This window comes from Hyperoodon ampullatus (genome assembly GCF_949752795.1).
Source record: "Hyperoodon ampullatus genome assembly, chromosome: 19".
NCBI lineage: Eukaryota > Metazoa > Chordata > Mammalia > Artiodactyla > Ziphiidae > Hyperoodon > Hyperoodon ampullatus.
In genome coordinates, this window is record NC_136932.1 from 44,051,603 (window position 1) to 44,077,131 (window position 25,529).

The window sequence follows — 25,529 nt, forward strand, 5'->3', positions numbered from 1 at the left end:
GTTATGAAGGACAGGAATGGCCGAGTGGTTGATAACGTCCAGAGATGCCTGTTTTATTTCTTACTAGGTGACTGCATTTCAGGCTGGTAACAGTAACAGTCTAATTACCAACTAAATTTGTACCTCTGAACTACAAATCAACAATCCCACTCAGCAAGGAGCGACATGTCAACAGCTAATTGGAGGGGGCTGGGTTTTCCAAAGAAATGGTCTTGATTGGCTGTGAGTGGAGCCAGGGGTGAGGCCTGAGATTATTTTAAAGGCCCTGACTTCTGACTGAGATAGGCGGAAACCCTGTGAGGCCCTAGGCAAAGCCTTCCATCCCAAATCCTAAGAGCACAGCTGTCAGCTTCCTTTCTGTGGTCAGTTCAGCCCAAACAAGGAGCTGAGCTGGGCCCGGCAGAGCGGACCCAGGGCCTACTCTTAGCTGACCTGTCTTTGGCCTGCACTCCCACCTCAGGGCACAGCCCTTTCTGCAGGTTCTTAGGAAAAAGCTAGGCTTCTGGTAATTTTTTGGTCTCTTTTAAGTTCTGCTTTGAGAAGAAAGGGATGCAGGGGTAACCAAGGGTGGGTAAGGGCGCCTCAGCAGAGCTCCAGCGGCCCCAGGCCCAGAGCCGGGCTGAGTCAGGTCTGCGCTGGTGAGCGGTGCTCCTCCGGGAACACAGGACCACCGCGTCTTCTTGGGAAGATGTCCAAGGGGGAGGACTTAGCAACAACATTCCAAGATTTAGGGGCTGTTCATCTGAGAAGGTAGAAGCTGGGAGAAGGTCAAGGTCAAGGAAGAAAGAGCTAGAAGGAAGGAATGAGCAGCTCCTTCTTATCACATGGCGGGCGCTCCATCAAAGTAAGCAATTAGTACGTGAATCATTACCGTAGCTACTCTCTTCCTCATCAGAAAAGAACACAAACTTCCTTTGAGGGCTGGAGAGCCCCTGCCCAAGAACCGGCTGACAGGCTGGTGTTTTTCCCTCAGACCAAGACAGACCAAGTCACTTAGGAAAGGACGTCCTCGCCAGCAGCTCTGCACGGGGCCTCCGCGGCCGCCGCCCTCTCCCTGCTCCACCCGCCGCGCATGCGCCTCGGAACCCTCGGGCTCTGCACGTACGCGCTGGCACCTAAGGCAGACCCAGAGCACCGATGCTCTGTCCCTTGGCACCCACCTGACAGAACAACACCCTGGCAAATACCTCACCAAGAGCTAGGGACCAAGAGAACGCTGCAGTCCCACTTCGGGCCGGGTTATGCCAGCCCTGCAAATCCCAAGCAGAGTCTCCAAACACGGAGGTTCTTCTGCTGCTGGAGAGGATGCGCACCCTAGGGTGCTAGCTGAGGAGTTAATGCAGAAAACAAGGCACCACAGAGAGGTTGGACACTTGGGTTGTGTGATTCGGGACACCCTGGAAAAGTCCAAGGGTGGAGGGAAGGGTGGGGGAGGGGGAGGAGAAGAATGCGTTTTAAATAACATCCCGGGAAACGGGAGCCCGACTAGATGGGCTCCGGTTTGAGCTTTTCTGCTAGGAAGTCATTCACAAAGGCCTCCACAATGGCAGGGGTGATCTCCTCCACGTCCATCACGTACTTGGCCCGGGCTGACATGTCCAGAATGGTGAGCAAAGGGGCAGCCTCGGGCAGGTTGGTGTAATCTCGCAGGGAATCGGTCATGTCATCCTGGAAGTCACCGGAGGGAAAGAAAACCAGTAAGTTTCCAAGAAAGAGGGTAGAGAGTCCCCTGGGCCCGGACTCCCCAGACAGCCTAGGGATGGAACCACCACGTCATCCTGGAGCACGGCCGGCCTCCAGGAAAGACGGGCTCTCCGAACGGGGAGCAGGGTGCCCTGCCCTGCCAGGTGGAGGGGGAGCCTGGTTCATAAAATTCTCTCTCTGCATCACCCCAAACCCCAGGCAAGTCATCTTTTCTTATTAGCACAAAAGCAGCTCTAACTTGTGAAAATGGCATGTCCTTTGATTACTTACTTTTGCAACCAACTCTCAATTATCTGCAGCCCCACTGTGGGCCCAGGCCCATCTGGACTTCAACTGCAGAATGTTTTTAAGAAAACAGCCCACTGCCCCCAGCCCCACAGCTGCAGCGGGGGCAGGAGTTACACCGCCAGTTCAGAAGCCAGGGCCCCTGAAGTGCTACTGAAGTTTACACGGGTTGCTGTATTTATCATTTATAAATGATAAATTTATCATTTATCATACGTTCCCAGTGACTGCCCTGAGGAATTTCCCTAGCATCAGATGTAGCTTTATTAAGTATAAAGGCAAAGAGAAATCCAAAGACAAGGAGAAAGATTTGTAAGGGAGCAACCATCTGAGATTACCTTTCACGCTGCTGATACAGGAAATGGACTCTCTATACCCATCCCCAGGTTGTCTTACCATAAAGTGTGCAAAACTCTCCACTGAATGAAAAGACCTGAGTCGCCCTGCCAAAAAAGGGCTCGGAGTATTCCTGGCCTTAAATGCTGGTGAGCAGGAGGCTCACCGGTTTCTGAGACAAAAAACATTTCTTTCTGAAAGGGCAGTTCTTTAGGAAAGATGATTAGCTATTGTCTTTCTTTCCCCCACCCTATAAAGAGCACGCACTTCCCAGCAATGCCGGGTGATTCAGCATCTCTGGCAGCGTTCACCCAACTCACAGCCTCCATCTGGGTTAATAAACAATCTTCACGATAAACAGAGGGGAGACACCTGGACAAATACCATACATCCAATTCCCGTTAGGAGGCCAGGCCAGAGCCCGCTGCCTCCCCTCCACTTTCCCTGGAGCAAACACGGGGAGATGAATTTTAACGGCTGTTAAGGCTTCAGAAGGGGCAACTTCTGCCTGCGGGAGAGGACAGGATCAAGACAAAGCCGCAGCCCGCTCAGCCTTGGGGGAATGTGAAGGGCCTAAGTCCAGGGCTCAGAAGCCCCCAGTTGGTGCCTGACGTTCCAGCGCCCTGTGCTTGCTGGCTGCCTTGCTTCCGAGGTCAGAGAACTGGACCAAGAGAGCTGCCAAGGCCAGGAGCCCAGGTGCAGAGCAGGGGAAGGCCTGGCGGTGGGTGGGAGAGCTGGAGCAGCGGATGCCCCTGGGCCTCTGCCCAACCTCCTGGTCCAGGCTGGGCGGCCCGTCTGCCAGACCCGCTCGGACAGAGGGAGGGAGAGCACTGCTTCTGGAGTCACTCCTCATCTCACGTTCACTCCTCTCTCTGCCACCCACTTAATGCAGGCCTTTGGCAAGAAACTTCTCGGAGCCCAGGTCTCCTAAAACCTGTGAAACGGATTCAATAATGGCTCACGTGGGGCTCCGCGAGCATGAGAGCCAGCCCGCCCGCACAGCCCGCCCGGGCCGGACTCGGAGCGGTCTCACCCTCTCTCAGCCGCACCCTCCTCATCTGTGGGACGGTAAGGAGGGTGTTCCCTGCCCACGAGGTGAGGCACCTCACTCGGGGCCTGGCCTATGGGAAACCTGCCATTGCTCCTTTTCAGCCACGTTTGTAACGCGGCCACCAGAGCCCTCCAGCCCTGCCCCCGCGCTGGCTCCGCCCTTTTCTCCTCTGCGCCCATCTTTTCTCTCCGAGAGCCGTTCGAAAGGGGTTAGAGTTTAATACATTCAGAGTGGCTTCCATTTGTGCTTTGTGTGGAGCGGGCTGGGGACCCCCAAGGCAGGGCCCTGTGAACCTGCTTTGTTCCCTCCACCCCACGGCTGGGCAGGGTGACTTCAGCTGCCTTCCAGGGGCCCGCGGAGCAGGGGCGGCTACTGAGGTGATGAATGGGTGGTTCCCGGTGTCGCGCCGCCGCGGCCTCCCCTGGGATCCAAACACAGCGTGAAATGAGCAGGGGCTCGGACCAATTGGAGGTACAGATGGGAGCAGGGAGGGCAGGGGGGCTTCAAAACGTGTATCTGTCAGTAACTGGCTTAGGCCGGTGCCCGGGTGGGGGGAGGCAGCGGCACCTGTGCGGGGGGTGGCTCCGGGGTGGGGACGGGGGAGACGCGGCTGCGGCCATCTTGCAGATTCCACGTGTGCGGGACCCAGGCTCCCAGACCTCCGGGGAGGCGGCCCAGCTTAAGGGCCCGCCCTTCGTCCCTCCCCCTCCCCCTCCCCCCGTGGAGAGCCTTCTGCTAGGTGAAGCCCAGCTGAAGGCCCTCCAGGGACAGGCCTGGGGTGGGAGAGACAGGGATGCCAGGAACATCAGCACTCTCCCTGGGCTGGAGGGGTAATTGCAGGTCGGAGTGGTGGTCGGATCCCCGCCGGCATCCCGTGATGGGAAAAGGCCCCCTTGCGGGCCGGGGGAGGGGACTAACCAAGAAGACACTCTGTAAAGCATCAAGAGCTTGGTTTGGACCCAGCGCAGAGGGAATAAATGTTGATCGCGATCTTTGTGGCTCCCCAGCAAACGGGGTGGGCGTAGCCTGGGTGCAAGGCGGGGCGGGGGGGTGGGGGGGCGGTTCTGTCGTGGGAGGGCCTCCTGCGGCCCTGAGGCTGCTGTGTGTGAGAGATGGCAAGGAGGCGGCAGGGGCCAGAATTGGTTTTCCTTGACATCTTTTTATGCTACATTTGTTTGTGGAGTCTTCTGGAAGCACAGTCACCCCAGACCCCCTTCAGACATCCCCAAGGGCTATCACTGGTGTTCTGAAAGCGGGCCAGCTGAGCCAGCCCCGGGGGCCAGGCCACAGCAGCACTCACCTCCCCCGCCACAAAGAACAGAAGCGGCGCCTCCTCCTCTTTGGCTTTGTACTTGGCGATGATCTTCTCAGCTATGGGCTGGATCAGCTGCTTGGCCGCCTCGGACTCCCCGTCATCCTCAGAATCTGTGACAGGAGAAAGACACAAAGACGCACTGGCTTGTCAATCAAGATGGAGTGGTGCCTGGGTCCAGGGCCTGACTTGCCCATCTGAGCAGCCCCTGAAGGGAAGAGAAGCCTCCTCTGGGACACCAGCCTCGCCTCCTGGGTGCTGAAGCGTGTGTCCCCAGGCATAGGCTAGCTTGCTCGCTGCTCTCACACACAGGTTGTCCTGAACCACGCCCCCAGGAAGAACTCGCTTCACCAAGTAGCTCTAATGCCCAGGCAAATGCAATCCTGTTCACTGAGCTCTTCACAAACCCACCTTGGAAGCTGAGCCTCCCCTAAGCCAGGACCTGAGGTCCCGGCAGTTTTTCTCACAATCACAGAATGAGTTGCCGTGACCGCGGAGCTCTGACTTCCTAATGGAAATGGCAGAACTGGTGGTGATGGGTCAGGACTGTGGTCTGATCAGCAGCTTTGGTGGCGGTTGGGAGGCACCAGGGCACTGGCAGCTTCACAGCTGGCAGCGGGACTTGGCTGGGAAGGGACAGGCTGACTGCAGGGGAGAACGCGCAGCCGGGTTCCCAGAGCCCCCTCTGGGCATCTCTTGCCTCCAGGGAAACAGCAGCATGGGAGCAGCTCACTCCTGCTGAACCCTGAAACCGAGAGCAGGCGCAGACCGGGGGTGGGTGGAAACGGGTGCCCGCACAGGACCTTCACCCGTTACTGCCACACCACCCAGGAGGCCCAGTGCGCAGGCTTGGCACCACATACTCTAGATCCACAGTTAATTAGCTCCGTGATGCTGGGAACTCGCTTTGCCTCCCTGGGACCCTATTTCCACATCTGCAAATGGCCAGTGAGGTTCCCTACGGTCCCTCAGTTCAGAATTGCTTCCCAGGCCCCAGGATGTGGGCGTGTGAGCCTGCCTAGGAAGCCCCAAGGTGAATGGTCCCCCAAGGCCATCCCCTTCCAGGGCCTCTATCCCCCAAGCACAGGGCCAGCCTGCAAGCCAGTTTGCTTCAGGATTCCCTCAAGTCCGCATGTTGGGTCCCCGCCTGGGGGCCCCCAAACCAGACTTCCAGAGAATGGGGGTCGGATGCTGCCTGCATTCTCCAGCCCCCTCACTGTGGTGCATATGGCAGCAGCTCAGCCATGATTCCGGTACCCATATTTACTTTAAGTTGGAACCAAGCAATGAGTCCCAAGGCAGAGGGCAAGGTGGCCCTTGGCCAGCAGTGGCTCCGTTTGCAGAAGGAACCAGGGTCACCCCATGGGCCTGCAGGGAGCCTGGAGTGGGTGTTCTGTGTCCTCCTGCTGTCACCCACTCAAAGTCAGAGTGGGAGAGGCGGGGAGACTGAGGGGCTCTCAGCCCCGGAGATGCCGCCCGAGGCCGGGCCCTGCTCCAGCCACCCTGGGGCAGCTCCTCAGAGCACAGGCGAGCGGCAGCAGCAGCTGGGGATGAGCCTTGGCCTACGGGGCCCAGCCCCCCACAGCTGCTGTGCTGCAGCCCGGCCCCCAACAATGGGTCTGTTCATCACGGGGCCGAGGGCTTCCTCCCGGGCTGACCTCTTCTTCCCAGCTGGCAGCCGGGAGCAGCTAGGAAGGAAAGCGCAGCAGCAGGTCCCAGAACACCACCACCCACAGGGGAGAACCACGAATAAATCACTGGGGTCAGAAGCACGGCAACCGCGGAGACAAAGGCCCAGGCCCTGTGTTGCTGGCGACAGAAAGAAGGTGCGGGGACAGACTTCCCCGCCCCCCTCCCAGTGAGCTCTGCCCATCCCGGCCCACCCTGGGGGTCCCGCTGAGCTTCATACCTACAAAAAGGACGAGGCAGGGGCCCTCGTTGAGCTGCACGGCGTTGGAGTCGGAGAGCTCCAGCACGGGCTTGGGGTGCCACGGGAAGCCCCTGCAGTCCTCGTCGTTCAGCACCTCCACCCGCCCCTGCCGCGTGATCACCTCCCCCTGTGGGTCCAGCACAATGAGGGTGGGGATGCCTGCAAGAGAGGGCGCGAGATTGGCCACGGACCCACAGTCCACGAGACGGCCCCCTAGGACACAATTCAGCCAGAGAGCCCTGGGATGGAAGCTGGGCTCAGCCTCTGAAGAGCCAGGGAGCCCCCCTGGGTTGGCAGGTAACATCTCCACGGGAGCCTAAGCAAGTCACTCCCCCGCCCCCCGGTGAATGCACTGCAGCTCCCACCTTATCGTAGCTACCCACCACGTAAAGATCAACAAGGCTGTGCGTTTCAGAACTCAGCACGGGGGCTTGGCACATAGAAGCAGAGAAGTCCTAGAGAGATCCCCAAGAAGCAGGAGCTGCTCCCATACCTGCAGGGAGTCTAAACCTCATGAGGTGGTATGAACACCCACTCCCCTGCAATGCAGACCAGCACAGGTCAAGGGCAGGAGGGCCCCACCCGTGCGAGCACAGGGGGCCTGTTGGGGGGAGGAGCCTGGGACAGGGGCTGCCAGGAGCAGGACAGGAGGAGGACAGCTGGTCACCATCTCCAGCCCTGCTGCTTGGGGAGGTTCCAGCATCCGCTCTGAGGGGGGCAATCCCTGGAGGGAACATGCTGACGGCAGTGCTGTCGCCCTCATGTTAGAATCCTGGGCTGGGGTAAGAAATGCAACACAAAGCACCCCGCAAACCACAGCCCGCTTCTAACCATAAAGCCTCCAGTGGAAAGTCAGAGGAGATCCCTCCCGGGTTACAGTCGCATGTGGGTTTTCCACCTCCCTGTTCTTTGTACCCCATTCCCCGCTGCTTCTCCTCCAGCCACCACCCACAGAGGCAGACTCGGCCCTGCCCTTTGGGGACACTTGTCTCTCCACTGGCAGCTGGTCCCCTCCCCCCTTGCACTAACCAGCTGCCTCCCCTCTGGAGCTGACTGGAGCTTTAATTTTATATGGGCCAGGGAAAGCCAGAGCAATTTAATATTTATAGATTCCACAGCATTCAGTCGGTAATTTGCTCCACTGACATTTTACTTCGCCACGGGGGGCGATGCTGAGGTACCAGAAATACAGCCCTGGTGTTATGACCTGCATGGTGGCTGGGGCAGCGGGCATGCAGTGGTGAGCCTATCTGCAAAAGGAAAAACGAGTCTATTATGTTCACACCTATTAGAAGGAGTGGCTTGGCATGTTGGGGAACAGGACTAGAGAGAAACAGGCTCTGGAGACTGCCTTTCCCAAAACACACATCACATACAAACACACGTGGCCGCAGCCGGCACACTCGGGCTTTCAGGATGCGCCCAGAGCTGTCCGGGCCTCCTGAGTTGTGTGTCAGAGTACAAGGGACTCGGGACATTTCCAGCCTCATCCTCACAACGGCATGTCATCCCCCAGAGGCCTGGGGCTCACATCAGGTGTGTTCCCCAGCCCGGATCAGGCTGGGCTTGAGTCAGAAGTCTGAAGGGAGCCTGGGGCTGGGGCCCACGACACGACAGGCTGGCCAGCTGCAGACAAATGCCTCCCCGGCACCATGCCTCATCTCAAAAATGCCTTGGCAAAGTTCTTTTACCAGTTTCTGAAATTGGGCAATTTCAAGTGTTGGGTTAAACCAGGGCCTGCCCACTGCTATGATTAGACACTGCAGCAGGCCTGTCTGTAGCCCAGACGTGGGATGCTGAGTTGGTCTGTGGAGGGCAAGCAGGCACAGAGGACGGACAGAGAAGGCAGGAGAAGTAAAATCCAAGGGCAAAGAAGCTCACTTCCTGGTTTGGTGCCTCGGTTTCTCCAAGTGGCTACTCTAAGGGGCTTCTTTGATACCACGGCTGCAGCCTCTCTCCAGTCATGGCTGGTGGGGACCAGGACGGCAGGGCAGGGACACAGGCCCCCAGCTGGCTGCTGTGGAGTCTTCGCCAAGTCAACAGAGGAACAGCTCCCCTGGGCCCCCGGGTCTCCCCACTCCTCCCCCACGGCTACGTGAAAGCGAAGTCCCCCTTGTATTTGGTGCTTTGAGCCCAAGATGATGAGGTGCATGTGCCTGTGGAGTGTAAACAGAAAGTGACTCGGTACAGTGACCACAGACTTCAACCAAGAGAAGCCCGTTTCCGGCACACGGACAGAGAAAAAGAATCAACAAGCATCGGGCCAGGCCGCCTTCCCATCCCCGGATCTTGGGTTAGCTTGGCCCCGGAGCCCTAAGTGTGTATGTTCCTCCAGAGATGAACCAGCGGGTGAGAAAAGGAAGCTTGCTCTCAGGGCGTCTGCTCTGCGCTCCACACAGGGCGTGGGACCTCGCTCACTCCTGGAAGTACGATTATCCTCCTTCTGCAGATGTTCAAGCTGCCTACCCAAGGTCGTCTGGCCGGTAAGTGGCCACAGTGGGACAGGAAGCCTGGTCTGCCTGCTGGAAAAGCTGCTGCTCTTTCTACCAGGCCGGCCACTGGCGGGAGCTCTCACAGCCCCGGGCTGGGGACTCTCATCCCCAAGGAGGAGCTGGGCAGGGCAGGCCCTGCAGCCACACTTTCTGCACCACCCACCTCCCTCTTCTCTGAGGCTTTGGGGAAGGAGGCTGAGATACCATCACCTCTCCCCTTTCTCCCCCGGCCCCCGCCCTATCAGGCCTTTCCTGCTCCCCGCTCCCTTGAAGCAGGTTCCCTGAAGCAGAGACTTCTAAGGAGAAAATAGGGAAACTTAAAGGGAATGGAAAACTTCTAATCAATGCCTTTGTACCAAATAACTGCCACCCCAGCAAGGGGCTTCACTGAAGGGAATGAAAAGGGAGCAGTTCACCTCTGCTTCTCTTGAACTTGTCGTTTCCCAGCTGGGATGGCTGGAACGGTTGGAGGAAGAGTACAGTATGAATTCTAAGGAAGATCCAGGAAAGTCACTTAACTGCTCAGAGCCTCATTTCCACACCGTCAAATGGGGGTAGTGATAGTTTCCTGTCTTACTTGGGGGCTGGAAGTAAAATGACAAGTAGAAAATGCTTTCGAGCAGACCATCTGGCACACAGTAAGTACTCCGTAAATATTAGCTCTTATTATAAATAAGTTCATCATTATTTTTTTTAATCATCCCTAAGTTGATCCTTTGGCTCGCGAGAAGGGACAGAAAACTGGTGCCTTGCTCTCGTGAGATAAACAGAAACTTCCACGCTGGCCGGAGGGAGTTCGCTAAAGAAACAGAACACCGAGGCGACGTCAACACCACAGGGAGGGTTCCAGGGACGGTATAGTGCTGCCACGTGTGCGGTTGGTGTTCTCTCGCTTGCACCACCCCAAGCTTAACCTCTGCGAGTAGAACACACACTCTATTGCTCCTAGAGAGGGCTCCAGCCCCAGGCCCCCGCCCAGGGGAGCTTGGGTGGACCACAGCAGTGTCTCAGAATCCCCTTCAGCATCTCCCCGAAAACCTAGAGAAGAAGGAACAAGGCCTAAGAAGCCGGCTCCATACTGTTTCCTCCTGGGAGGAGCCGATTTGTGAGTATTTAAAACCATCTCAAAGCCACGTGCAGGACTTCCCTGGTGGCGCAGTGGTTAAGTATCCACCTGCCAATGAAGGGAACACGGGTTCGAGCCCTGGTCCGGGAAGATCCCACATGCCGCGAACCAACGAAGCCCGTGTGCCACAACTACTGAGCCTGCGCTCTAGAGCTCGCGGGCCACAACTACTGAGCCCATGCGCCACAACTACTGAAGACCGCACGCCTAGAGCCCATGCTCTGCAACAAGAGAAGCCACCGCAATGAGAAGCCCGTGCACAGAGTAGCCCCCGCTCGCCGCAACTAGAGAAAGCCTGCACACAGCAACGAAGACCCAATGCGGCCGAAAAAAAAAAAAAAAAAGCCACGTGCACGGAGACTGTCCCACAGTTGCGTTTGGTTGCTTTCCTATCGCCAAGGAAAGAGGGAGTTTCAAAGGAGGTGGTGGGTCTGGGGCAGCACCTGGGGGTGGGAGAGGACCTGGTCAGGGCCGTAACCCAACTTTGTTTCTCTGCTTCTAGGTGGCAGTGTGATCGCAAAGATTGCTGGCAGTGGAGAAGAGAAAGGGGAGGAAAAGCAGACCCCAAGACAGGAAGAGTGGGTTAGGGCACGTGGCAGGGCAAGTGGTTACGTGATCATGGAAATAAATGGTCATCATGAACGCTGTAGCAGTATGGAAATGTTTGTAATACATGGATGAGTTGAAAATGCAGAATACACAGTGCTGTGTGTACAATTACAACTCTGTAGAAATATGCTTGAAGACAGAGACCAAAAGGACTCAGAAAAGTGAAAACAGTTGTGCTAGGAAGGCAGGAATGTGGGTGAAATAGATACATATTTGAGTTTTGTTAAATGGTATTATGATGAATGCACTAACATTAAATAAAAATCAAGCAGGAACCATAGGGCAGCAGGGGTGGGATGACAAATACAGACCACGCCTTGGCAACATCAACCCCAGTTCCGTTCATCACATCCCTCTTTTCCTCCCCCTCCAACTCCCCCAAACCTTCCCCTACTGGGTGAGTTAAGGAAAGGAAGAAGGCAGCTGGTGTGAGTGGTGAAGCTCAGGGAAACCCAAAGGAAGTCAAAGGGATGAGTCTGGGCTCACTTGAACTCGGCCAGAAGGCCCGCGTCAGGAGGCACAAAGAAGACTTTTTTTTTTTGGACCATGCCACGTGGCACGCGGGAATCTTAGTTCCCGGACCAGGGATTGAACCCGAGCTCCCTGCAGTGGAAGCTCAGAACCTGAACCACTGGACCGCCAGGAAGTCCCAAAGAAGACATTTAAAATGGCAGCGTTCTTGTAATACAGAAAAGCCAGAAATGACCAAGTATCCACTGACAGTGGAACTGATAAACAGGCTGTGGTACAACAAAGCACTTCACGGCACTGAAATAAACCAGATGTAAATATCAACAGGGATAAATCTCAAAAACATAACGTTCAGTGAGAAAAGCAAGCTGCATTATGATATTACAGCATGTCAGCACTTAAGTACACTTCTAAAAACACACCCATCACGACTATACATTACTCATGGATTCAGAGACGCAGTGAGCATCTGAAAACAGATGAGGAATATTCACAATGAATGGATGATAGTGTCACTGCTCTCCCCCACTGGGGAGAAAGAAGGGGCCATGCTCCACGGAGGAGTAAAGGGAACCCCACTTGGTCTGTGTTTAATGCTCCCATTCGCTGATAAATACCTCAGGCAAAGATGTCAGTTCTAGGTGGTGGCCACATGGGTGTTTGTTACATTGTTCTTTCCTGTTTTTCCTTTTTTTACGTTTTCAGAATGAAACAAGACGAGCAGAGAAGGGCACTGAGGCTGCTCTGTAGGCCCCAAGACAGCCCCCAGCCGCCCTCCCCGGGCCCAGGGGGCCAGCTCCACAGAGCCTGCGCCAGCCCTTTAAATACTGAGATTTGCCTACAAAACAACAGCAGCGTGGGCCCCTAGCCCTCTACTCACTGAAAAACACAGTGGCTGAATGTTTCGTTTCTATAGAAAATAGAGAGACTCTGCCTCAAGTCCATTTTGTGAAAGGGGCAGGGAAGAGGGCAAAGGAAGGGAAAGAGAGGAGAAGGGCGGGAAATGGATGAGAAAGGCAGGGGAAAAGGAAAAGGAGAAGAAAAAGCCAGAGGGTAAGGCTAAGGAATAAGAGGGCAACAGAGAAACGGAAGATAAATAGATCCCGGGAGAGCGACGGGCCTCACACAACTGCCTCCCGGTGTTCCCTGCTGCGTTCCTGGTGGCAGGGCCTCCACCCACCCCGGGCCCTGTCTGCTGGCCCCAAGGGTGGGGGCGGGGGTGGGGGGGAGAGGAACAAAGCCAGCGGGGGCCTCTAACCCAGGAGAGAAGGGGCTCGGAGCCTCCCTGCACAGAACATGGTATTCTCCAACAGCCAGCATTAGAGAATTGCTAATGGGATCTGCCTTTTGCCAAGTGCGTCTAAACCCTTTCCTTAGAAAGGCATTTGTCAGCAGCTTATAGGGCTACAAATTCCCCAGTCTGCACAAAGCGCTGGGAGGAGGGAGGCCAACCCAGCTACTCCCCAAGGCAAAGGAAGTGGATGGAGGCCACATGCCAGGCTTTGGTGAACTCAAGCGGCCCCACGAAGACTGCTAGCTAACACGGCCCGGGCTCAGGCCAGAGCACCCGAGGGACCGGCAACCAGCCTGGGAGCAGATGCCTCCTCAAGGCCTGCAGCAGGTCCTGCCATCTCTGAAAGGGGTGACTGGAGGGCACAGCCTCAAGACCCAGACTCTCCCACCACCACCTGGATGGACACCTGAACGAAGTGGCAGCATCTTATGCAAGGCCTCCTCGGGATGCTGGAAGATACTCAGAATCCGGGGGCGCTCTGAGCCCAGCTCCCAAGATGCTCAGAGGATTCCAGGTTCTTCTGCATTGCCCATTTTCACCCAAGCCTGTCCAGGTGACACAGAGGGGCTCTGCCCTCATGGGCCTCAATATGGTCTGATGAAGTCATTTGCGCGCTCTAAGGCCCAAAGACAGGCCAGGTGGAGGTGGCTCAGCTTGGGTGCGGGAAGGGGAAGGTACCTCATACTGCTCTGTGAAAGCACCCTCATCAAAACGTTCAGGAGGAGACAGAAAGTGGGGTGAGAAACAGGGACACAGAGTCAAGCAGGGAGCATGAGATCTCCCAGATAGAGCCCTGCGGGATTTGCAGAAGACCAGACAGTCGGTGGAGCCCTCCACCGACTCTGCCTATGTATGGAGTGTATGTACGTGCACATCGTGATACTGTAACATAATGAGGCGTATATATTTGGCCTTCATCCCCAGCTCCTGGCACAGAGCTCCTAAAACCCCTATAATTTCCTGAATGATTGGGGTGATAGGGACATCTTTTGTTATAATATTTGGTCTTAGTCCCAGATCCTTACACAAGAGCTTCCAAGACTGTTGGAATGGAAGTGGTAAGAGTGAGTGTCTTTTTGGATGCTCACGAGATGATGGGTCTAGGTCACCAGAGAGACGCGGTTAGAAGGTTGGAGCATTCAGCTCCACACCCTTGACCTCAAGAGCTGGGGAAGGGACAAGCGCTGGAGGTTGAGTTAATCACCAATGGCCAGTGACTTAACCACTCATGCCTACATAGTGAAACCTCCATAAAGGCCCCAAAATGATGGGGTTCAGAGAGCTTCCAGGTTGGTGAACATGTGGAGGTGCTGGGAGGGCAGTGCACCTGGAGAGGACATGGGAGCTCTATGTGAGCAAGAAAGAAGAAAGGGGATGGGGAGACACACAGACATTCTGAGTTACGGACCTGACGCTGTAAAAGATGCTTCATGGTGGAGAGGAGGGAGACTGAGGGAATTCAGGAGAGCCGGCCATACCCCCACTAAAGCAGGTCTGCTGAGGAGAGAGACACTCACCCAGGGGAGGAGTCTGGGCCATGGGAGATGCCGACAGGGAGGAAAGTGATGGCCCCGGGACCTCGGGTCCCCAGCCAGCCCCTGTTCCACATCCCCATCACTCTGCTCCCGGTCCGGCCTGTGCAAGGCTGCAAAGGCGTCTTCTCAGCAACCCCGCCCCCTAGAACAGGCTGTGGATTTTCTCTACCTTATATTTTGGTAGTCAAACGCAGTGACATGCTGACTGGTAAAATCAATGGAAAATGCTGCCTAAGAACTTACCAACAACTAATGCACCGGGGACCCCCAAAAATGCCATGAAGCTGAAGTACCCTGTGAGGCTGGAAGGAGGCAGAGGCCGCCTGGGCCACCTGCCCTAGAGCCCAAGGGAGCAGCCTCTCTCTCCCCACAGGTAAGCCTGTCGTGAGCCACAGCCTGAGGTCTGGCTACAGTGGGAGCTCAGTGAGTCCATCAGAAATATCAGAGGATAACATGCCTCTGGGATTTCTCTTCCAGTCTAGCTTACATGTCACTACTGCACTGATCTCCCCTTAATCAAATTTTTCAAAAAGCTCCAAAGCCCAAAGCGCCAAGTTCAAGGACCACAGCCTGGTGCTCAAGGCCTTCTGTGATGTGGCATCACCAGCCTTATTACCCAGTCTGCCCTATAGTACACCATGGACATCCTACTCTGGCCTTTGCCCTGGAATGTCTCAAACCCTCTACCTAAATCCCATCCATTCTGTAAGGCCCTGCTCTAGAGTCACCTCCTCCAGGAAGCCTTCTGGGCTCAAGAGCTCCAAGCCAGAGTCTCGTGTGAATTCAGACTATTCCATTGTGTGCCCTTCATTAAATGCTGCCTTGAAAAGGATCCTGTGTGGCTCTTCCACACTCTCGTTTCACCGTGCTTTAGTGCATCTCTGGCTTCACAGGGCCAGAGGCGGACAGACAGATCAGGGTCAGCCGGCAATGTCTGACAGGCTGCTTGCAGGAATGACTCCTAAGGCTTAGCCAAAGAGGTCAGTGATCAAGTGAGCAGCTGGCAGAAAACACTGTGCCAGGGAGAGAACCCAAGAGTGAGGAAGCAGGAGGCAGAGAGCTGGATAAGCAGGGTGGTCCAAGCTGAGGGGGGGCTAGTACAGAGGGCAGGGAGTGTACACCGTGGAGCCAGCAGACAAGGAGCAGCGGGACGGGCCAGGTGCAGGGCTGGGCTGCAGAGGACACTTGCTGGCCAGAGCTGGGTTCTTTTGTGTGGCTGCCCGGCCGCTGCTTGCCTGGGCACAGGGCCTCTCCAGATCAGCTTTCTGATTCTCAGCTGAGGGCTCCTTCAAGTCTGGGAACCACATATGTACTCATCCTCACACTGCCAGGCCTTAAGAGACTGAGCCAAATGAATGCATCTCTGAAAACTCTTCATTCTCTTCCTGCTCATTTGTGGTCACCCGCATCCTGGCTGTCTGGGCCACACCTAGCAACCAGGGCTCCTACTGCTGTAATATTTACATGTTGATAGCTGGAGAATCCAAAAGGAGAGTTCCCTTCTCTGCTCTCTGAAGGCAGACAGAAAACAATCAGTTTAATTTTTTTTCCTTTTTTGTTTTTTTGGCCACACCATGCGGCATGCGGGATCTTAAGTTCCCCGACCAGGGATCGAACCCACACCGCCTAAAGTGGAAGCGCAGAGTCTTAACCACTGGACCGCCAGGGAAGTCCCACGATCAATTTAATTTTTTCGTGCCCTGCCAATGTCTGACAGAAGGGTACCTTCTAGCCTCAGCTGTGTGTCCAAAACTTGTGTGGAATCTTGCAGGGTTTGTGATTTCTCCTTAGGAGATTGCTATTCTGTGCCTACCCCGCCAACAAGGGCCCCAAGAAGCATCTCACAGAGCACAGGGAGGGTAGAAACCCCCACCCTCAAACTGGCTATGAGTGATATAGACAGTCCTTTGGTAATTTATTACTTTCAGGTGACCTCAGGGCCTTAGCATCGACCACTAGAATATGACCTGCACCTCACTGGCCTCCACCTCCAAGAAAGGGAGGAAAAGGCTGTGCTTCACTGAGGACGTGTGTTTGGAAAGAAGATGCCTCCATCTAGAGAGGCTGCCTGACTGAGCAGAGTGGCCAAGTGAAGGCCAGCACCTGCTCTGCTCTCTGGGACAAGTTCAGTCTTCTGAGCCCTTGTACAAAGTGACACCTATTTGACCAACACTTTTTAGTTCTTCAAAAGATATCATCCTACTGTAGTTATTTCCCAATGTAAATCCCATCTTGCCCACTCAAGGGCAGCACTGGCACACCCTTCTGGTTTCTTATTCCCCACCAAGCTCAGTGTACAGTATTGGTGGTTAGTTGGAGCCCAAGAAATAGAATCCTATGCATTTAAATCTACTCCAGCTTTTTTCCAAAAAGGATTTGAGGCTGCTTTAAAAAGTGCATGATATAATCCAATAAAAAATGGATGAAAACATCCCACTGAAAGGAAAACAAGGAAGGAAGAGAAAACCAAGCTAGGGTCAAGGGCATGCAGAGAAATGGTCAGCTTTGTAAAACTGCTAAAGGTGGCTACAAATTCAGCTCTGAGTTTTCTAGGGGCTAAAGCAAGGAAAGAACTGTGGTCTGTGATGAAATCCAAAGTATAGGAAAGATGAAAGAAAAAACAAAAATGCACCTCCAACTGCACAACAAGTTCAGTTTTTGCTGGGTGCTAGAGGGTAATTTCCTGAACATAAATTCCTACAAATGGAATTCTGAAATTAAAGGTTTTATAGATTTTTAAGGCCTCTGGGGTACATTGCCAATTTCTCTCCTTGAAACGTTGCCCTGATTTAGATTCCTACTAGCAGCCTGCTCTCTTTCCTATACTGGGGATTATCTTTTTTTGGAAAGTAGAGTTCTTTGCAAATGTGATAGACACAAATTCAGTGTTTTCATCTGTAAATCATGAATGAAAATTATTCTGAATATTTTTCTTATCCATTCTGACAATATGCATCAGATGAATTGCCCACCTCATATCTTGTACATATTTTCAACTAAATTGTTTGTCTATCTCTCTTTTTGGACTGGTATCTGGAAAGAGCTCTTTTTCTATGAAGGATACAGATTCTTTGCCACATGTGTTATTAATACTGTTAGTTGCCTTTCTGTTAGTAAGCTTTTTGACATCCAAAAGTTTATCTTTTTTAGGTTGTAAAATCAAATATTTCCCTTTTTTCCCCTAAGTCAGTCAGTTAAATATTAAGTGCCTACTCTGTATCCAACAGTGAAACTGCCCAATTTTACTGAAAAATGTTAGGTTAAGTAACTTGCTCAAGGTCAGTCAGCAGTAGGGGGGTAAACCCTCAGCAAATACTTGTTGAATGAATGAATAAGTGAATTGAGAGACATGAAGTTTTACTTATCCCCACCAAGTTGCAATTCAACCCTCTGTTTAGTATGACTGGCCTAGGATCATCACTTTTCTCAAGCAATACTGCTCCTACCCCAAGGCACACATGTTTTAAGGCTCTCTGTAAGCAGAGTGCTGGAAGGAAATACTCCTGGGCCATCTCCTTTAAATTAACCAACTTGGTACCCGTCCTTGTGGACCAGTAAACCATGTCATGTCTCTCCACTTCTGCTTGGAAAGAAAACTGCTTTCATCTTTTTTATTAGTAGGAGGCATAAGGCTCCAAAATTCTCAAAGGATTAATAGACCTAGACTTAATGCCCAAAGTGTGGTCCCTGGACAAGCAGCACTGGCATCGCCTGGGGGCTTGCTAGAAATGCAGGATCTCAGCCACACCCCAGAACCACTGAATCCGAATCTGCATTTTCGCAAGATCCCCAGGGAATTCCTATGCACATTTGAAATTGAGAATCACCAATTTTAAATGAAATATTAATTTTTTGAAACTAGCTCCTAACAAAGCCAAATGCTTATTCTAAATGGTGAAGAGGCTTCCCTGGTGGCGCAGTGGTTGCGAGTCCGCTTGCCGATGCAGGGGACACGGGTTCGTGCCCCGGTCCGGGAAGATCCCACATGCCGCGGAGCGGCTGGGCCCGTGAGCCGTGGCCGCTGAGCCTGCGCGTCCGGAGCCTGTGCTCCGCAACGGGAGAGGCCACAACAATGAGAGGCCACCGTACCGCAAAAAAAAAACAAAAAACAAATAAATGGTGAAGAAAAAAGGTTAAAGAACCTGATGTGTTCCCCCACAAGCTGTGGAGTTGGTGGGTAGATCTTGATTTGTCTTTTTTTTCCCACTTCCTATAAACCAAGACACTGAGAACTCAAATATTAGCTGTTATCTGTCTAGGGTAGACCAGGATCTGGTACCACTGATACAAAGAGAATGAATTTAACTCTTAATAGACCACCAGGAAAAAACCTGGCTGGGTGACGGCTAGGAAGGAGGTATTCACATAATAAAGAATAAAAACACAGATTGTCTCACTAGTAATCATTATTTCTGAAAAACACCATGATTAGTACTTCAAGTCCAAGTTTTCAACACTCTCAGGAAATCAGTTTTCTTGCCTAAAAGGCAATACCCCCTCAGCCGTCACTATGACACTTCAGGAACGTGCGAAGTATGGGATTTGCATTATCCTATTAATGCTCCCAGCAACTCTTTGTGGCAAATTTATCATCCACATTTTACAGATGAGGAAACCGAGGCTCAAGGAGCCTGAGTAACAGAACCAAAGGTCACCCTCAGGTCTGTTTGACAGAAAGAACCTCGGGATAGGGTTTTGGCTGAGTCATTGGGCAGGTGTTCTCCATAGCCCAACCACATTAGAACCCACTAGGCCGGGTGGTGAGAAGTAGCTGTCTCACCGGGACAAGCACTTAAAAAAAAAAAAAAAAAAAAAAGGCTTTAATGAGGGATAATCTACATACCTTAAAATCCACTGCATATTTTTAAGATGCTAAAGAATGCGAACATTCATGGAAATAAAGATGTTCTTTTCCCTCTAGAAGGAAAGCCAAAGAGGTGGTGAGCCCAGACAAGCAGTATTCTAAGGAGCCTGCGCGTCGGGCTCGCCTACCTTGGATTCCATACAGCCGGTTGAGGCGCGACCGCCGGGCCTCGTCGGTGTAGGGGACTGCGAGCCAGGGCATCTCACTGAAGTACTGTTTGAATGAGTCCTCTGACCTACAGAGACACACACACGGAGACAAAGCCCTATTACCCCCCAAGGCACCACCACTGGGTCCTCCCCACCTTCCACCAAGTCGTGCCCAGGGCCCTACAGATGCCGGGGCTTCTAATCATCGTGCTCCTCGGACACCAGGCCGTTGGAGGACACTGCCCTGCCCATTCCAGTGCACACCCCAAAGCAAAGCTCCACACGACAGGTGGACGCCAAACTGAAATGCCAGGCCACGTCAACATCCCACTCCTCTGCATCCTACACATTCAGCTCAGCTTAACTTCTCCTTTTCCAACACTGACAGGTCTTACTTTTATGAGGAGTCTAGATGTTCAGATACCACATTCCCCTCAATGTTTGTAATCTGTGCACATAACAGTGATGCGTACAGGACACTTAACCAAGCATATACCTACGACTCCATGTCTAAGAAACTCTAGGAGTGATAAATCTAATCAAGTGATAGAAAGCAGATCCGGGGATCCGTGGGGCTGGGATTTGGGGGTGAGGATTAATTGAGAAGAGGCACGAGGGATTCTTTTTTTGTGTGTGTGTGTGTGTGTGTGCTACACGGGCCTCTCACTGTTGTGGCCTCTCCCGTTGCGGAGCACAGGCTCCGGATGTGCAGGCTCAGTGGCCATGGCTCACAGGCCCAGCCGCTCCGCGGCATGTGGGATCTTCCCAGACCGGGGCACAAACCCGTGTCCCCTGCATCGGCAGGCGGACTCTCAACCACTGCGCCACCAGGGAAGCCCGAGGGATTCTTTTAATTGATGGGAATGTTCTATGCCTTCACTGTGATGGTGACACAGGTACATACATTAGTGAAAATACATTGAACTGTACACCCAGAATGTATGAATTTCATTGTATGTAAATTGTACTTCAATAAAGTTGACGTTTTTATTATTTATTTATTTATTTTGGCTGTGCCACGGGGCTTGCAGGATCTTGGTTCCCTGACCAGGGATCAAACCCACACCCTCAGTAGTGAAAGCGTGGAGTCCTAACCACTGGACCGCCAGGAAATTCCCAAGTTGATGTTTTTTAAAGCTTTAACAAAGTGACTCCTCCCTGTGGCATGCCTTCAGGTTTGCCCCATTCCATGGGGTGGGGGGGCCCCCCCCGCAGCATAGTGGGGCGGGGCCCAAGGGCCAATAAACTGAGGACAGCATCATGCAGACATCCAGGGTACGACAGTGGACACAAGGCCCTCCGTGTGTTGCTATCTCAGAGACCCTTCTGTGAACAGAACACCTGGTGGCTCGGTCTGAACTGGGGCTGGAGTTTTGAGATGAAGGAAGGTCACTGATGAGTAAAGCCGGCAAGAGGGCAAGAAACAGAGGAGACTGAGGCTAAAAGGCCCTGACGTACTCCAGGAAGAATGTCTGTTCTTGTTTTGAGGAGAGCCCCTAGAAAAAGCACGTGGCCAGAGCTAAGAGAAATGACTGCAGAGCCCGCTAGGATAGGTGCCACATTCCATTAGTCTCCGGCTCTTTTCTTTCCATCCTCCCCCCTCCACATCCTTTCACCACCATCCACAAAGCTGAACTAATCAGAAAAAAATGCATGCTAATCTCAAATGCCCCAGACCAGAACTGGGATGTCCCTTAATATTGACAGCAAGGACGGGTTTTTCTTGGCTCCCCTTCAGACAATTATGTGAGTAAATATGAAATGTATCTGTCCCTCCAACAATCATCCCAGATATGTCTCCCCTGATCCCCATCCCCCAAGCTCCAAGCTAAAGAGGCGAGATGTGTACGGCAAGAGACATCCACCTAGAGAAAAGGGGAGATGTACCGCCACGCTCCCCAGCACGCGTTACCTGTCTGCACTAACAAAGATGATCTCGAATTTCTGGCCTGCCTCCTTGATCTTCCGGTAGGATTCCACCAAGACCCGGGTGAGGCTTCGGCAGGGCGGACACTGGAAGACATGAGTGGGATCCTGCAGCCTCACGTCGTGCCTTCTCCTTCCCAATTCCCAGCCACCGGCCCGTAGAGGCCAGGTCAGCAACACCCAAGCAGGATTCGGATCGCGTTTCCAGTTTACGGAAGAGGCAGAAACAAATGTGCCTCTCGTGATGGCGCGTATCCAGCACAGGCCCTGCCCCATCCACTTGGGTGCCAGCAGGCAGCAGTTAAAACGAGCTCCCGCGGGGCCCATGAGAAGCCTCGTCAGAATGGGTTAGGAGGACTCCTCTTTTTATTTATTTATTTTTTAGGGGGAAGGACTACCCTTTTAGGCCAGTCCAAAGAAGTCGTTTGCTTGCTGCTAATGTCATTCATCACAATAAGCACTTGCAGCATGACAGCCATACTTCGGGCACGGGAGAAGGCAAGAATGCAGGGAAATGACACCTGAGCAGTCACACCTCCAGAAGCCAACCCCAGCTGGTCTTGGTGGTGACATCACTGCTCCCTTCTGTCTGGACTACAGAGGGACCAAACACTCACCCAGTGTGCAGAGAAATAGACTCCCACGTGAGACCCCTCCAGGCTGCTGCTCTCCAGGGACTGCCCATTATTTCTAAGCAAGGGCCCTGCAATGACTTCCCTGAAGGGTTTAGGCCCCCAAGGGAACTCCAAACCTGAAACAGGCAACAGACAGCGAGAATGTTAAGACTCTTCCTCGTGGCCTCTGACCCAAAAGGCCTCAGGGCCGCAGAGCATGACAACTTTATCACCAAACAGTATTTTTTAACATATCCATAGAATCCACAGCTAAACCAGGAATAAAAGCAGGACTCGTCCACGGCAGAGCCCTACCTACCTTCAAGGCAATGGTTCCTGAACCTGGATGACCACAGGACCCATCTCCTGGGGGACTTTTGAAAAGTACAGAAGCCCAGGTCACCCCCCACCCCCCAGTCTCAGGATTCAGGGGCAAGGCTGAAGATGCATGTCCAAAACAAAGCAAAACGACTCCCCGAGTAATTGTGATGATGGGACAGTTGGGAAATCACTGCCTCGGGTATTAACTGTGAGTTTCTTCAATTCAAACCCTGGACTCTCAGTGGCTCTCAACTCTGCATTTTAGAATCAGCTGGGGAATTGTAAAATTCCCCACCCCCAGAGATTCTGATTCAGCTGGTCTGGGTTGGGGCCCAGGGAACCCAGCGAGATGAGAATTTCAGTCTACTGAAAGGAAAGCGTAAAACCACTCGACCCAGATGGTCCACATTCTGGTGACACGTAAGCCCCAGGCAGGAAGAGCAAATGATATGCTCCCCCACTCAACAGAACAGTATTTTCTCACAGGGTGGTCCAGGGACCACTGCCTCAAAATCGCCTGGGGTGGGTGGAGGATGGGAGGGAGAAAGAAGCACAGCCTGGCTGAAAAAGCAGGTGGCCAAGCCCACCCTGAAACAAATGGATCCAAAAATCTCTGGGGGTGGAGGCGGGGAAGCTGGGTTTTTAACAAGCTTCAGAGTGGGGTGTGTGTGTGCGTGTGTGTTTACATTTCAGAAGGTAAAGACTTGGTTCTACCTGCCCTGGTTTTTACTGAGGACAATTCTTTGAAGCAGGTGAAATTTTTACTGGGAAAATTTGTGACCCGGGTTGAATCCTCCAATTGGATCAGTAAGTGAGGGAAAGAAGATCTTGTAACACTTTTATGACGTTTATGACTCCAGTGCACAGGGTTGGGGGGCGGGGGTTGAGAGAAGGAGAGAAACAGGCCCTGGACAGCCTCTGAGCAGGGTGATGAGAGCCACCCAGGCACAGCCAGCCACCCGGCCAGTCAGCAAGACCAAGGCTTAGGACTTGAGCAGCCCCAGGAACTGAGGGGCCCTCACCGCCAGGCCAGCAGAGCAATGCAGAGATTGCGACTTTGCTACGGTAAAATTTTAATGAGAAAAAACCCCCGAAACCACACAGCCTGCCTCTGATTGTGAAGGTGAGAGCTGCCGTTGAAACAGCACTAGGAGTCGGAATCTGGGCTCAAGCCGCTTCTCAATGGCCTCCTCAGCCCTCAAAGCTAAACTTCCTTTTTCAGATTCCATCTCTGCTGGCCCATGAACTAAAGCCCCCACAAGGGACATTCTGATCTCCGTAAAAATCTTAACCATGACCTGGAGAATACTGTAATTTCATCAAGACAATATTCTCTAGCCAAGTAAACCCACACTCATGTGTTTCCTTTATACCCTCTGTACCAACAGGGGAGGGCAGGGCAGGGGGCAGAGCAGGGGGTACGGGTGGACAAAGCAAGGCCTTACCCTCTGGGTCATCGCGGATCACCAGCAGCCCATTCCTGCACACGACCTTCCCGGTGCTGGCGTCTAAGAATATTAGTGATGGAATGTTGGAAATTCGATATTTGTTCCAAAGTTTAAGCTATAAGAAGAAAAGTAAAAGAAGGTGGTTAAATCCAAACCAGATTAATTGCAGAGTTCTTCGAAGCCTCCTGGGCCTCAGGGGTAGACAGCCTGGAAAACACGAAAGTACAGATTAAATGAATTACTGATTGAAAGCAGGGCTGGCTGGGCAAAAGGGACAAGAGAAGCTACAATCCCACTTGTCCCTGCGGCCTGAGACAGTGGAGCGGACCCCAAGTCAGAGCCACACCCAGGCTCAAGTCGCAGCAGAGGCCGACGGAGAACCACACTCGCCCTGGGTGAGCTTTTCTCTCCTACCTCTCCCGTGGGCGCTGTCTCTAAGACGCATGAACGTGAAGATGGATCAGGCATCTTTCAAATACAGTCAGACCTCCACCAGGTGGTTAAGGCAGGAAGGGAGGTTTTTTATTGGTGCCTCTCCACCCTATCATCAGGCAGGTGTTCGGCTGTGTCCCCTTGGCCCCAAGGGAGAAGGGACAAGGGCATTCAACAGATGACCAAGAGTTAAAACCAGCCCCTCGCCCCACTTCACCAGGTCCATGCACCGAAATATCGGTAGTCGCTCTAAGTGTGTGCCACTCAGCCTGCAAACACTTGGGAAGCACGAGCCTCAGCCAGCCCCAACCCTCATTTCCCTGTGCCACTTAAAACAATCCCCAGTCCTTGGCAGGTTCCTGCAGTCAGCTGCGCCAGCTGTCAGAGGGCCAGGGTCTGAGAGCCGAGGCTGAGAAAGTGTGAAGGCGACGGCCCAGGGCTAGGAGCCGAGTGTGTGCTGGCTCCTTTGTAAGCTCCTGGCCGTCTGGGTGGTGCTGCTCAGGTGGGCCGCTGAGAGCTCTGGAACTGAACTGCCAAGGCCAGAAAGTGACGTAAAGAAATGAAATGTTGAATTACCGATGCACCTCCAGAAAAGAAAGAAACAAGGGGAGACTGCAGGATGATTCAGCTGTGAGCCTCCCTTCAGGGGGCCTGGGGCCCAGACAGGAGGGGCTGGCCCTCTGGGCACTGGCACAATAGGGTATGGAGGTGTCGAGGGAAACAGGCATCAGAAATCCAGCTGCATAAAGCAGAGGAAAAGGCATGGGTGGCTGTGATCATTGTTTTTAACTCAGTCCCAAGCAGCCAGGGAGTTGGGCAGGGTATCTGCCAAGAAATGTGAGGCCTACCCAGCCTATGGAGACCCGGGTCTTGGCAGGAAGGGTTGTGGGACCCCATCTCTAACTGGGTGGGCCCCCCTTAGTGCTGCATGTTTTTCCCAGCCTCCCGGTTCCACTGGGCTCTCCAAACCGGCCAGAACCTCAGATCAAGGGTGACTCTGCCCATAAAGTTTCCAGTGACCGATTTTGCACTATTGCCGAGAAACCCGATACAGGATTCAGATTAAACATTCTTAAGAGGTTCAACAACACAACAAGACCATCCTACCAGTGGGATTAGCTTTACAAGTTTGCTGGTACCAGGATCCAGCCAGGTTTAAAAAAAAAAAAAGGTTGGGGGGGTGGGGGTGGGGGTGGGGGATTAAGGTTATCAGATTTTTCTGATTTGAAAAGTAACTACCGGGGGGGCGGGGGGAAGTAACTATTGGGAAAAATGGGAAACATAGCAAACCACAAAAACTGAGATAAAAATAACCCATGACTCATCACTTGTGAAAGCTTAGACAATTTTATATTCCACCAATGGCAAATGAGAGCACCCGTTTCCTGGTACTCTCACCAACATTATCACTACCATTAGTTTTCCCAGTTTGATAGGAAAAAATGATGCTCATTTTTGTTGCTTATCTTTCTTTTCCTTACTGATGTTTAGGAGATACACATCTATCTCACTGTTAAAAATACACTGTTTTCCCCAAGATGTTTTTTTTACAAGTGGTAAGTGCTGCAATTCATTCAACAGATATTAACTGAGCACCTACTATGTGCCAGCCCAAGGGACAAGAAAGAAC

The 25,529-nt window shown here is 53.0% G+C and overlaps 1 protein-coding gene across 1 annotated transcript; it reads right to left on the reverse strand.

Moving 5' to 3' along the window:
* Positions 1-1,382: 1,382 nt before the first annotated feature.
* On the reverse strand, positions 1,383-23,561 carry NXN (nucleoredoxin). Its single transcript, XM_079725086.1, has 6 exons — positions 23,465-23,561; positions 21,071-21,171; positions 19,138-19,244; positions 6,598-6,777; positions 4,677-4,801; positions 1,383-1,668 (listed from the first exon to the last, which is right to left on the reverse strand). Exons 1-6 carry the CDS (start codon positions 23,474-23,476, stop codon positions 1,486-1,488), a joined length of 708 nt encoding a protein of 235 aa, XP_079581212.1. The 5' UTR covers positions 23,477-23,561; the 3' UTR covers positions 1,383-1,485.
* Positions 23,562-25,529: the final 1,968 nt, after the last annotated feature.

Bases quoted from the DNA above. Each gene is read 5' to 3' on its own strand.
- NXN (XM_079725086.1), bottom strand. The intron at 19,245-21,070 runs GTAACGCGTGCT...GTGTCTCTGTAG, and splicing joins ATCTTTGTTAGTGCAGACAG to GTCAGAGGACTCATTCAAAC. The intron at 4,802-6,597 runs GTATGAAGCTCA...CTCCTGTCACAG, and splicing joins CTGCCTCGTCCTTTTTGTAG to ATTCTGAGGATGACGGGGAG.